The 14,887-nt window shown below is 38.6% G+C and overlaps 1 protein-coding gene across 1 annotated transcript in view; it reads right to left on the bottom strand.

Moving 5' to 3' along the window:
• LOC127643544 (LIM and calponin homology domains-containing protein 1-like) overlaps positions 1 to 14,085 on the bottom strand; it is a 69,615-nt gene extending 55,530 nt beyond the window's left edge. The window contains exon 1 of the mRNA XM_052126335.1: positions 13,547 to 14,085. Within this exon, the coding sequence (XP_051982295.1) occupies positions 13,547 to 13,654 (108 nt within the window). The 5' untranslated portion in view covers positions 13,655 to 14,085. The remainder of the gene's footprint in view (positions 1 to 13,546) is intronic.
• Positions 14,086 to 14,887: the final 802 nt, after the last annotated feature.

A 14,887-nucleotide genomic window follows, 5' to 3' on the forward strand; every position in this document is an offset into this window, starting at 1 on the left:
TATCTATCATTCACTCATATTCATGTTTTGTTATAAATAATTACATTGTATCAAGTACAACGATCCATTCCTGATATCAACAATTGAATATTTGTACATTTATTATAGATTTGGCATTTCAGATATCTGGAAATGGATTCCTATGGTACCCCCTTTTTCTCTGAAATAGTTTTACGTGTCCTCACAATACGTTTTGCATTCCCTCACAATAGTTTGAGTTTACTTGCAATAAATTATCCATGGTTTTATTACGGTTACCATATTTTAACCATGATATTTGTAGTGAAGTTATTGTTCAGAACAACTCTCAACTAAGATTTAGCATGTTACTGCAAGTATGACATACTGATAGAATTTGGTTCTGGCGAACTAGATCTGCTAAGCTGCTTCTACTGCTGCAGAGCAAGTTTGAAGGCTTGCTACTGTTAGAACATACGCAGACATACTGTGTTAGCATGTGGACATGCTGTTGCACAATTAAACATACATGAATCTCCATGTAGCAGATCTAAACAGGTAGAGCTAGAGAAGTGGATTGTTTCAGAGAAAAACTTATAGGATTTGGTCTTGGCAGACTAGATCTGCTACACTACTGCTTCTTCTGCAGAGCAAGTACGAAGACCTGCTACTGCCAGAACATACACAAAATACGGTGTTAACATGTGGACATGCTGCTGCACAATAAGACAAACACAAGATATGTTGCATCGAGCATGTAGGACAAGTTGCTGCTGTAGAATCAGACATACACATAATCCCCCAACAAAGCAGGAAAGCTGCACAAACACATAACAAAAAAACAAACCCCTAACAATGCAGATCTACTGCCAAGACTTGTGCACTGCTGCTACTCCAAAGAGCCACGTGTGCCTTGCCAGTTTGGCTGAATGGCGTAACCTTAATCTGGACCAGGAAAGCCCAGATTTTATTTAACTTCTAATTTAGCCTAGCTATGTGTGGATTTATTTGAACGAATGACATAAAGTAGCTATGCTAGTGCCAGATAGTGCTAAAGCTTAGCTTTCTAAAAACACACTTCTATGTGTCATGGCCAAAAGCAGAGCTTACTGTGCAATAGGGCTGGGAGATTAATACAATTTTATTTTCAAATTACAATTTTGGCTTCCAATGATTATGAAAAGAAGATAATCGAGATAAAAATGATTATTGTGCCACAGTCTGTTTCGCAATGAAACAACTCTGTGTTTTAACTTTAAAGCATTCTTTATTAAAGTTCAAATAATAAGGAAGCATTGAAAATAAACTCTGAGAGCACCACATCTATGAGGTTTTTTTTTAAGTGACTGGGGAAGAGATTGAATCATCTCCCTGCTGATGCACTCTGGCACAGGGACGCTTGTCACGTGTGCATGTTTGCTGCAGCTAGAATATAAAGTGATGGCTCGAGACGTAGCGAATCATAATATATGTGTCATGTTCACTGTGTGTATCTTACCATGAAAAAATCTGGCAATACGCAAAGAAGAGAGAGTTTGTTTTTTGTGAGTTAAAGATGGATCGAAGTGAACATGAAGGAGTGTAGTCTTAGCCCAATATACACTGGAACAAAATATGTTTTGATTAGTCTTTTATGGCTTGTTTTCCAAAATAATATCTAAAACTCCTACAAAACAACATGCATTTACTTTAGGAGCTATACAGCAGGAGGATGTTTTTTTTATCGGGGAATGTTGTATACAATATTTAATCAGGGCTCCACATTAACGCTTGTCCAGGACAAGTGGAATTTTGAAGTGGCAAGTGAAAGAGAATTTTACTTGCCCGACCGGACAACCAGACTGATTAACACGTCAATAATGAAAAAATAACCAGCTATATTTGTGATAGCCTAGGCCTGTGTCACTTATTAGAAAGTTCATATTCTGATGTTGAAAGTAAATCAGAGCATGTCATTTTATTATTTGCTAGACATCTAGTAACAGCTGCGCCCTGCGTGCCTCAACGGTCAAACACATTTTAAAATTCTGCCAAAATGCATGTCTTGGTGAGGTATTCATGTAAACACAGAGAGTGATAAACAGTGGAGAAAAAAGCTGATTTGCATAATATTGTTAGACTTAAAGAGTAAATGTAAGTTAATACAGTCTAGTGTGTCTTTATAATAATCAAACAACCATAACAAGAAAACGAGAAAACACAATGCTCTTGACTGAGTAACATTAGTAGCTTTAAAAAGTATTAATATATTATAATCATACACTGAAGACCAGTAGTAGTTTTATGTTGAATTTCATTCTGAATGTTTATGTGAATACTTGATAGTCTACTGCTGTTAAAAACTTTTAAAGCTGTTAAAAAAGCTAATCATTTTCTTAATTTGTCATTTTTTTGGGTTCTATTCATTTTAATCTATTTCTATTCATTGCTGTTTTTTATTGTTATTTTATTACTGACTGTTTACTAGTCTTGAATAATTACTTCAGAACTTCAAACCATTCTTCTATAATTCATATCTTAGTCAGGTGTTATTATTTGTTGTGGTTATGAAGCTGGTTTTGAGAATCATCAAATTTCACTACCGACAACTGAAATTTTATTATTATAAAATATATATATATATATAAATATATAATAATTAAATAATTAAAATATAATAAATATTATAATAAAATTTCAGTAGTCGGTAGTGAAATTTGATGATATATATATATATATATATCTCATACACACTCACCTAAAGGATTATTAGGAACACCATACTAATACTGTGTTTGACCCCCTTTCGCCTTCAGAACTGCCTTAATTCTATGTGGCATTGATTCAACAAGGTGCTGAAACCATTCTTTAGAAACGTTGGCCCATATTGATAGGATAGCATCTTGCAGTTGATGAAGATTTGTGGGATGCACATCCAGGGGACGAAGCTCCCGTTCCACCACATCCCAAAGATGCTCTATTGGGTTGAGATCTGGTGACTGTGGGGGCCATTTTAGTACAGTGAACTAATTGTCATGTTCAAGAAACCAATTTGAAATGATTCGAGCTTTGTGACATGGTGCATTATCCTGCTGGAAGTAGCCATCAGAGGATGGGTACATGGTGGCCATAAAGGGATGGACATGGTCAGAAACAATGCTCAGGTAGGCCGTGGCATTTAAACGATGCCCAGTTGGCACTAAGGGGCCTAAAGTGTGCCAAGAAAACATCCCCCACACCATCACACCACCACCACCAGCCTGCACAGTGGTAACAAGGCATGATGGATCCATGTTCTCATTCTGTTTACGCCAAATTCTGACTCTACCATCTGAATGTCTCAACAGAAATTGAGACTCATCAGACCAGGCAACATTTTTCCAGTCTTCAACTGTCCAATTTTGGTGAGCTCTTGCAAATTGTAGCCTCTTTTTCCTATTTGTAGTGGAGATGAGTGGTACCCGGTGGGGTCTTCTGCTGTTGTAGCCCATCCGCCTCAAGGTTGTGCGTGTTGTGGCTTCACAAATGCTTTGCTGCATACCTCGGTTGTAATGAGTGGTTATTTCAGGCAAAGTTGCTCTTCTATCAGCTTGAATCAGTCGGCCCATTCTCCTCTGACCTCTAGCATCAACAAGGCATTTTCGCCCACAGGACTGCCGCATACTGGATGTTTTTCCCTTTTCACTAAGCTGTGCACATTTCTTTGATTTGAGCTCGTCAGAGCAGAGCTGTTTACAGCGTGTGCCCTCCTCGTTTTGGTCAGAACTACTCAGAAAATTCCCTTTATCAGACATTTTTCTTGGTCACAGTTGAAAATCACTACCGAAAAGATTTTAGCAGCAAATATTTTACGTGGATAAATTAACTATAGCAGCAACAATACTGGATTTCTACACAATACACCACAAAGTATTCTTCACAAACATCCTGGTCACATATACTGATCCATACCAATTCGGGTCACAATTTATTTATTTACCTGGGACCGCTCCTGATGCATCCCTGGCAAAACAATCCCTATTGTATTTTATTTTATTTTATACCTAATATCTGAATCCCTAAGTGCCTGATTCACTAAGCTCGGGGTACCCCTATCTGAGGTGGAAGAGATTGAGCAGGTTTACGGTGCCACTGGACCTCCCATCCAGGGACGCACTCTGCCGGGGTGGTGCTACACCAATGCCCACCTGGGCACCCCACAGAGCACGTTTCACTTGCGCTGTTTGCTGTTTTAACCCTTAACAGCTCTCTCAGCGACTTCTTATACTCTCAATAGTACAATTAAATTACTCTTCACATGCCTCGTCGGAGTGAAGCTCTCCCGCTCCCCTTCAAAATCTCTTCCAGTCAGACAGCCCTAACAATTAATAAAAGCTTCCTACCTTGTTTGCTGATTTGCCAGAGATGTCACCACGGAGTGATTGCCCGCTAAATCCTCCACCAAACTGTTAGGGGTATAACAGTTGTGACCCGGACCAGATATGGAGAAAGAAAACCAGGAGTCGAGAAATTCAATTAAAGAATCAAAATTTACTGAAGAATAGTTTGCAGTGAAATTGGTAGAGCCAGCGACAAAGTCTCACGAGGAGATCGAAAGCTAACTCGTACATTACACAAAATCTTACATCAATTATACCATTTGCAAGGACGTACATTCCATTATTTTACTCCTGATTGGCTAAAAGAACATAAAGTCACAACATATAGAGAGCTATGCGGCCTATCAACATTAATCAGCGCACTTGTCGTCAGAGCCCGAGATTTACATCTGAAGTGACCTCGCAGATGATCGCGGGCGTCTTCGAGTCGGCCTGGTGTGCCTTCCTGGGTTCAAAACCTGGGTAGAAGGTCAAACGTACACACAAAACACTGACGAACAACAGTTCTTCTCTGGGCACAGGAGACCCAGAGCACACATTATCAGGTCATTTAAGCCAAAACAAGAGAGATAAAATATTCACTCCTCGGGCAGAGGAGAGGGGTAGAAATAACATACATTTCTTCCCTAAAGAAATAATAAGAGAAAATCACACTTCTACTATTCAGGTAGTATTGCATAGGACTTTAAACCATATACTTAATCATAGAAAAGTAACGATCAAACACAGAAAATATGTTTAACATTCTCCCTGCCCCCTCTCATCACAGCTAAGCTTATCCCCAAAGGACCTTCACACTACGGGCAGGACAGAGAGAGAGACTCTGGAATGTTCCTTAAAAGACACTAGTTAACTCCAACACACATAAGATTCAAAGTATATTTCAGTTATGCATAAGAAAATAGAATTGATTATGTGATCATGCATATAGTTAATTCATCACTTTATTAACACACATAAGATTCAAAGTATATTTCAGTTATGCATAAGAAAATAGAATTGATTATGTGATCATGCATATAGTTAATTCATCACTTTATTAAAGAAGTTAAGCAACAGAATACAGATAGATATTGATATAAAAGGATATATATAGATATATATATATATATATATATATATATGTATTGATATATCTGAAGAGCCAAGGGATTTTGACCCTCACCCTTCACCATTCTTTGTAAACCCTAGAAATGGTTGTGCGTGAAAATCCCAGTAACTGAGCAGATTGTGAAATACTCAGAACGGCCCGTCTGGCACCAACAACCATGCCACGCTCAAAATTGCTTAAATCACCTTTCTTTCCCATTCTGACATTCAGTTTGGAGTACAGGAGATTGTCTTAACCAGGACCACACCCCTAAATGCATTGAAGCAACTGCCATGTGATTGGTTGATTAGATAATTGCATTAATGAGAAACTGAACAGGTGTTCCTAATAATCCTTTAGGTGAGTGTATATATATATATATATAGCCTTTATTGCACGTGGTAGATCTTGCTGCAATAACATGATGAAAAAGTAGATGTAATTCCATAGAAGTGTGAGCACCCCTGCTGTAAATGATGGTGATTGAGTCTTTTCTGTATCTGACTACCATACACTACATAAAAAATTATCATATGACAATAGCCTCTTACCCTACCTAGTGCAGTTCACATTTCAAGTTCAAGATAATCCACTGTTAAAAATATATATATATATATTTTTAAGTTCAATAAATGCATGATGTTTCCAAAGTCAATAAGTAATCATGTTAAATGGCCCTACCATGATGAAAAAATACTATTTGCTATTTGGGCTTTTCTTCTGAGAAATTCTCAAGCACACGTTGCATTAAAACTGGATTACATGCAAAACTGAACAATTTTTATGTTAGACAAAAGAGAAAACTCAATTCAAATGACCTATCAGTTTTATCATGCGAGATGATTGGCTTAAAATATCACAAGTTTCTTGGTCATCAATAATAATTTATAAAAAAGGAAACACATTTTTTTTTACAATGGTTACTGTTAAAAAATAATAATAATAATTTTTAAATCAACGTTAACCCATATGAAAATGAACCATAGTTTTACTACCATTGTCATGTTCACTGTTGTCTTTTGTTTTGTGCATTTATGTTGAAGCTTAGTTTAGTTCCTGTTTCCTGTTTTGGTTTTTGTAGTCCTTTGTAGTTTCTTCTATTACCTTGTCTTGTTTCACTGTTGCCATTTGTTTGTCATTTTTGTCACTTTTGTAATTCCTTAGTTTTTCACTTTTGTCACCCTTGTACTTCCATAGTTTTCTTGTTAGCGTTCATGTTCTCCGTTCATCGTTTTCACCTGCCCTCGTTAATTTGCCATTGGTTTCTGTTCATCACCTTGTTACCTTGTTTGAGTTCTGTTTGTTCATTGGCCCCTTTTTCCCTTGTTCATGTATTTAACCCAGTCTGTTTGTTCAGTCTCTGTCGGTCGTTGTTTGTGAGTGGATGTATGGATCGTTTCATGTTTGCTGTTCTTGCCCCCGATGTTGATTCGTGCTCGTCCGAGGTTCCCTTTCCCCTTCCTGGATGTTTGTCAACTTGTGTTCACCCGTGTGTCACTGTGTGTTTGAATGCACTTTCCCATCGTGGACTTTTGATTTGTTCCAGTGTTTGTGTTCTTTTCATCCGTGTGTTAGTTTGGCTTTGAGTTTATTTTCCCATCGTGGACTTTTGATTTGTTCCCGTGTTTTCTCATCTGTGTAATTCATTAATAAAAAGCTGCGTTTGGATCCCACCTTCTGTCTGCCTTCTCCTGATTCCCCAGATCGTGACAACCATAAACATGGTTACTACAGTCTACAATATTACTATAGTAAACCCATGGATTCTCGCAAAAATGAAAGTTACTAAAATCATGGTTCCTTCATTATTACTATAATAAAACCATGGTTAATTTATAGTGAGATAATGAAAACTTTTTGAAAGGGATTTTGGATATCAATAAATGGAAGAGCAATTCAAGATATCTAAAAAAGGTCTTACTAGTAACAATAACATTAAATATATATAAAAGTAACATCGTGTCACAAGTGAAAACCAAATGCAGATTTCAAAAATTTGCATTTTTACTAGTTGTAATTCCATGTTTAATATCAAGAACGGGTATTCCCGTGGGTAATGGTGTTATTTTTGATATCAAGATACTATTGAAAACATAATTACTGATATAAAATTAGCAATTTCACTCATAGCAATTCCATCTGATATCTCATGCATTAGCATTTTACCTATTGAAAATGAAATTATAGATATCTATAATCACATCCAGCACGATTAAATGTCAAAAGGGCTTGTGATAGATTTAAATTTTGCCAGTAAAAGGTTAATAGACTATTAATATTGGTTGATTACAACTATTGCTGTCTTGTTCAGACAGTGATTGGTCTATGCTTTCAATATTGGTGTAGCTGTGTTTTATGGGAGAGCTGTAATAAATAAAAGTGAATTGTGGAGACAGCCTGGTACAGTCTGCCTCCCAAATCTCTCTCACTGTGTAAGCTGTATCGTTTACATAATCCCTTCTGTATCATGTGTGTGTGTGTGTGTGTGTGTGTGTGTGTGTGTGTGTGTGTGTGTGTGTGTCTGTACAGCTGTGACAGCTGGCTTTATGAGGTCATATGACAAAGCCATCTGTACTGAAATGTACCAGTTCTCTCACACATACATACACACACATTTGGCCTCATCCTCTTGATCTGTCAGATAGATGCTCTGAATGCACTCTATATTCAACAAGTTGAAGTGCATTCATCAAGACATGATCTATTTGGTTTCCATGGTGAGTAAAGTTTATGACGACTTAACATTGGTGATGAAATTTTTAGATGGAGAGAAACAGACAGAGGAAGAGAGAGGTGCCCTGAAATCTGATAGGCAAAGGGAGAGGAACTCTGTTGCTCTTGAAATTTGATAGGCCAAGGCAGAGAAGGACTTTCTGTAACGTGATGTGGTTGTTGCTGTCCATCTCTATCCGCTGACAGTTGCAATGGAAGATTTCGATAAACAATTTCTGTATGTCACATGTCCCATCCAGCACACACCTATGAGCTCTTTGAGAGGGCTGTGTCTAGAAGGTCATCTGGAAGCCAAAAGTCTTGCAAGAGTCGCCTGCGACTGTGTTTATTATGCTTATTTGGTGTCCTCACAGAAACCCTAAACCTACACTTAACCTTAAATCTAACCCTAACCCTAGAAACGGCAAATGTGACTCTCACAAGACTTTTTCATCCAGATGTTACCTTCAAGATAAAGCCCTATGAGAAGTCCCTTCTCCTCTAAACAAAGTCTGTAGAAAATACAAGACTCTGTCCAAGAGCCACTTCTAACCAGGGTTGACAAGTAGCAAACTAAAAGTGGACACTACAAACTTGTAGTTTCCAACAAATGACTTTATCCAATGATTAGCAGTGTACAGTAACAAAAAGCTAAATTGTTATTATTAGTCACACTGTTGTAATGTATTAGCAGACGCAGAAGACGAGACTCAGAGGTGTGGATGTGATGATGTGAAAACCCCATGTGCTTATTAATAATAATTCAAAAACAATAATACAAAACAAATCACAGACATGAAATAAAACTTGACTCAATTATGACTATGAGCAAAACACCATAAACTAGAACAAACTATGAAGACAACATTGCAAGATCAATACACGAAAAAGGGCGAAGACAAACATAAGGGCTTAAATACAAAAAGGGCAAACAAGATAACAAGACTACTAATGACAGACCAGAACTGATAAACAAGATATAGCTATATAATCAATATTATATCATTCACATGCTCCAATTGCAGGTCCATTTTACACCTTAACGCTTTTCCTTTCTAGATGAATTTCATTTTCAGGACCCTTCATGCCATTGGAAAAAAGGGAAGACCACTCTTAGATTTCAAGTCAATGTTTAAAAATCCAACACCATATACAAAAAAGTTTCAGTAGACTGATTTAAAGTTATGTTGATTGCTATCGCTAGATGGCCAAGTAACTAAGTAATATAGTTGGGAACTGAGAACCATTTCTTAAGATATCGGAACCGAATGATTTTCATGAAGTTCAGTCCCTGTCTGACGGGACAGTGGCATTATCGTCCTGTCTCATGTTTTGTGTACCTCCTTTGTGTGAGCACAAGTGTCCGGTTGTTAGTGAACGGCGTGCGCTCTTCGGTGATGTCACCATCCTGTCAATTTGTCAGGTTGAGGTTTTGTCTGACGAGGACCGTGGCATCATCATTCCGTGTTTGTTTTGTGTACCTGCTTTGTGTAGCCGCACTGGTCCGGTTGTTGGTTAACGGCGTATGCGAGTTACCGCCATGTGGTCTCCGGTGATGTCACGGTCCTGTCACCTTGTCAGGTTGAGGTTTTGACTGACAAGGACCGTGGCATCATCGTTCCCTGTTTGTTTTGGTCAAAGGATGTTTATGTTTTGCCCTCATGTGCTTCAGGTGTCGCTTGCAAGTGGAATCCACATTTCCATGGGAACCCTGATTGTTTCCATGGGAACGCTGATCATGACAACTTTCAGCTGCAAGCGGCACCTGCCCCTTGTTTGTTTCCTGCTTATTTAAATCCCATTGTGTGTCATGTCTAATGCAGGATCGTTCAATGTTGATGAATGTTTAATTTAGTTCACTGTTGACTGAATGGCATAGTGATTGTGCTGTCAAGAGACTAACCTTGCTCTCTTTGTCTGGTTGGTGCCGTCTCGTATATCTGTTGATTGCCTGTCTCTGCCTACGTGTCTGGAAGTGTGGTTACCTTCCAGTTTGCTGTACGCCTGTCCTCGCTGCACACAAATCACCAGTGGAGGATTCTTCGTATCTGCCAGTGTGTCGGGAATACGACTGCCCTCCTTCGTCCGGACTTTGCTCTCACAACTCTTCAATGAACTCTTCCTTCGGATCTGCTCCTGACTACCACAACGCATACACCTGTCTACGAACACACTCATCCTTTCCTCGCTGCGCAACCACAGACTTTTTTCCTTGCCTCCTGCCTATGCAGCCACTGCTGGATTCCTATTCATCGCCAGCACAATTTATGTTGACATTGGTTGTTAATAAATCCTTTAAAATGTTCTTCTGCTATTGGGTCTCTGTCTCACTCTCGCTCTGACAAAAATGCACAGTGATATCATACAATATTATTCAGTGGCAGCTCAACTCCCCTACTTAATCTACAGCACAAAACAAAGCACTACCAGTATAGTGGTCAAATTCTGCAACAAATAACATGATACATAAGGGTTTAAACGATACAGCTTACACAATGAGAGAGATTTGGGAGGCAGGTTCTTTTTAGCTAATCGACTACATAAGAGAACTGACTTTTTGTCCAATTCCAGAACGATTGACTCTTATGAGCCAGCTCATTTAATGAATCAAAAAGACTCATCAATCGGTCAAAGCAGTGATTGAATTAATCTGATTGAAATAACGGACTCGTTTGAAATAAACCACGAAAATGTACTGTGTTGTGTACTTAAGGGAATTGTTCAGCCAAAAATGTAAATTCTCACATCTTTTACTCACCTTCATGCCATCCCAGATGTGTATGACTTTCTTTCTTCTGCAGAACACAAACGAAGATTTTTAGAAGAATATTTCAGCTCTGTAGATCCAAATAATGCACATAAAAAAAGTTTGAAGCAAGTAAACAATATTACTCCAGTGGTTTAATCCATGTCTTCTGAAGCTATCCAATCAGTTTTGGGTGAGAACAGGCCAAAATGTATCTCCTTTTTTACTATAAATCTTGACATCACCAGAGTCCTTGGTGATCATTCTTTTTAAGCTCTATTACATTTCCAAGCACCATCTAGCGCTCTGCGCATGTATCAAACACAATCAAGCTTGAAATCATGATCTTGCCCAGAGACTACAATGGCAAGATGTAATGTGAAAAAGGAGTTACATTTTGGTCTGTTCTCACACAAACCATTTGGATCGATTCAGAAGATGTATTAAACCACTGGAGTCTTATGGTTTACCCTTTTATAGCTTTTATATGTTTTTCGGAGCATCAACATTTTAGTCACCATTCACTTGCATTGTATGGACCAAAAGAGCGGAGATATTCTTCTAAAAACCTTTGTTTGTGTTCGGCTGAAGAAACAAAGTCATACACATCTGGGATGGCATGAGGGTGAATAATTGATTAGAGAATTTTCATTTTTGGGTACACGTTTTTTTTTTAAGTTTAACGACACTCCGATAGTGACTGGTTGTTCATTTGACCGTAGTTTAAGATAGGCTACACATTATGGGTTTTGTTTTAAGTGAATACTCTAAAATAACTTTAAATGGACATTCAAACAATGAAATATATAACAAAAATAATATAATTCTTTAAAAGAGCAGTTCGCTTTTAAACCTTTGCATTGTTTATTTGTATCTCATGTCTAAAAGACTATCAAGATGACACTTAAATTGGCCGATAAGAAATCTGACTACACAAAGGCACACTCTAGGAATGTGTCTCAAGAGTTCCTTCGCTTTGTCTGTACTTTCCTAGTATTTAGTATGCCAAAAACAGTATGCCAATGGATTAGTATATCCGAATCCTCAGTATTCATAAAACAGCAAGCGAGAAATACCCGAATGAACTACTATTTCTGGCGAGAATCTGATGTGCGGATCGACGGGACACTTTAAGATCCCATAATCCCACGGGAGCTGAGGTGATGTCACGTACAAAACGCTAGATTTAAAAGAACTAATATGACTAAAATAACTTATTGTTTTACTGGCTGAGAAGTGTGTCCTTCAAATACAGTACATACCGTGACAGTACACAGGGCAAGCCTATCTTCATATAGTAGCATGAACATTTGCTTTGAACCATTATGCTCTCTATGTTTTTCAATGACTCACTGAGAGAAAGGCATTTTTAGTAGGAAACAGGAGCAGCATCTCTCTCTCTCTCTCTCTCTCTCTCTCTCTCTCTCTCTCTCTCTCTCTCTCTCTCGTCGTGTGTTAATTCCATTAAAACTATTTGTGAACAGCAGGGTGCTAGGCTATTTCAGCCTGTCTATTTATACTGATCTACAAAAATGTGTGCTCCAGCCAGCCAGATGGGTGTATAGCTAGATATAAAGACAGTTTGAGAGACTGGGGGAATGGATATTGTTATGTTCTATTTTCCACAGATTATGACATGGCAGCGTCATACAGACCACATTTGTAAAATGTAATTACACAACACAAACCACACAAATACCTAAAATCACAGGCAGGTTCTTCTTTTAACTAATCAAAACAATAAAGAAATAGGCTACTGTGGGACACTTTATGCCACATTTACCTCCTTTTAGATTTCACATACAAAAACACCCCAAAGACTTACTAACACACTATTTCTGCTAAAATAAAAAGCTATTACCAATAATGCACACAGCTCAACCTCAAATATAGATCAGTGACGTGAGGATGCTCCCAATCCAATCCACGCCCACTTAAGTAGGTCACAATATTATTTCCAAGGCCTACATCTAAAACATTTAACATCTCTGGGGATGGAAGGAGGTCTAACAAAGCACAAAAAAAAGACAGAAAATGACTGAACTCTGCAGAAAACAAACTGTTTAACCGAACCTGGTCTTTGCCATGCCAACATGAAATGCTCAGGGAAGAGGGCGTGTCAGTTAGAGGACAAGGGGGCGTGTTCCTGTCTTCCATAACAACTGGAATCAATCAGCAAACGGGGGCGTGTCCGCACTCAGAACGTAAGTTTATCACTGTTTGTGCACATCATCAAAAAAGTTAAAAATTCATCATAATTTGTTGTCCGAAAGAGCGACTGCCCCTAAACTAAAAAGTGTCCGTTGTTTAGTCTAACTCCTCTGTCCCTATTGAAATAGGCAGCGACGTCGCTGATGGCAGTCATGTGAGTGAAATATTCGAAATATATATAAAAGCCGCTCAAGTCCGATTACAGCGCCCGAATCCCGCATGATCCCAGCACTGTTGGGGTAACGCTGCGCTGCTGTAACCAAACACGCTCACACACCGTCGCACTTAATACAACAGGTGACGGTGCATCTGCAATATTTATAAGCTGTGCAGGGCAAACAGGAATGCGTCACCTAAACCCTTCAGATCCAACCGAGTGTCTAAGTAGAGATGGCAATGCAGAGAAACATTAAAGTGATTCGCAAGACGTGTTTACATCCACTGCTGCCAGGATGTGTGTAGTGGACTCACCTCGATCCATTTCTGTGCTTCTTGAAAAGCTGGTTCAGGGGTTGGTTCCACCGATTCGGGCTGTTCCAGCTGGGCATTTGATGCCGAATCGTCTCCAGGACTGGCCATTTCCGAAAAGCTTCTCAGCAAGAGGGCCACTAATATCCTAGATCAGATATCCAGCGCTCCACAGACAGACCCTTGTAGCCTATTAAACTTCAACTGTCTTCCTCTTTAACTCGTTAATGAGGACCATTCGCCGTAATCGAGGGCACGTTCAATATGCGGATCTCGACTTTTCACGCTCACAGCGCAATATACTGCAGTTCTCAGGCGCTCAGCAGCACTGCAGATGACCAGCAGTTTCTACCATGCAATATTAGTCCGACCTCTGTTGCTAAAAATATAAGCTAAAACACAAGCGGTCTCCGTTCAGCCAATGCGAAAGGGGCAGCGGGACGAGCGCATGCCTCTTCTCATAAAGCACGAGAGACTGGCATGCGCGAGAGCACGGGGGAAAGGAATTTACCGAGAACAATAGCTCCGTTAGCGCTCCAGTTACGGCCAGACATATCTCTCTCTCTCTCTCTCTCTCTCTCTCTCTCTCTCTCTCTCTCTCTCTCTCTCTCTCCCCCCTGTATCTCAATATAGTGCACTTTACTGCATACAACGTGAATTGGGCAAATATATAATGCAAAATCAGATTTGCATTTCCTGAAGAAAATACCATGCTTGCCAGGCAGAAAGGAGTTTGGGTAAAATTATAGTTTGAAAAGTTCGAAATTATATACGTGGAAAAACTTCATGAAAACACCAATCATAGTTCAGGATACAAATAGAGTTAAGAAAGAAGACTGTTTTCTTTCAATACAGTATGCAAATATTAGACTAAAATGACAAAATAATGTTAACTGTTTTAAACTAGATTTTGAATGCTGAGCATTATTATTTATAACATTTACCTTAAATATCTTAAAGGGAAAGTTCACCCAAAAATGAAATCTTCTGCTGAACACAATTGGCATTTTTTAGAAGAAAATCTCAGCTCTTTTGGAGCTTTCAACGCAAGTGAACGGTGGCCAGAAATCTGAAAGTCCAAAAAGCAGCATGAGAGTAATTCATAAGACTCCAGTGGTTAAATCCATGTCTTTAGAAGTTGTATGATAAGTGTGAATGAGAAACAATATTTAAGTCCTTTTTTACTATAAATCTCCACTTTCACATCTGAAAGTCACATGTGGTGCTTGTTTAGATTCACTTACACATCTGAAAGTTTTCGCTTACAAATCCAAAATAGAAAGCACACATGACATGTTCTTGCATCCATCGACACAGTTTTAATAGTTTTTTTTCATGGTAAAC

Source organism: Xyrauchen texanus, chromosome 5 (genome assembly GCF_025860055.1).
Source record: "Xyrauchen texanus isolate HMW12.3.18 chromosome 5, RBS_HiC_50CHRs, whole genome shotgun sequence".
Taxonomy (NCBI): Eukaryota; Metazoa; Chordata; class Actinopteri; order Cypriniformes; family Catostomidae; genus Xyrauchen; species Xyrauchen texanus.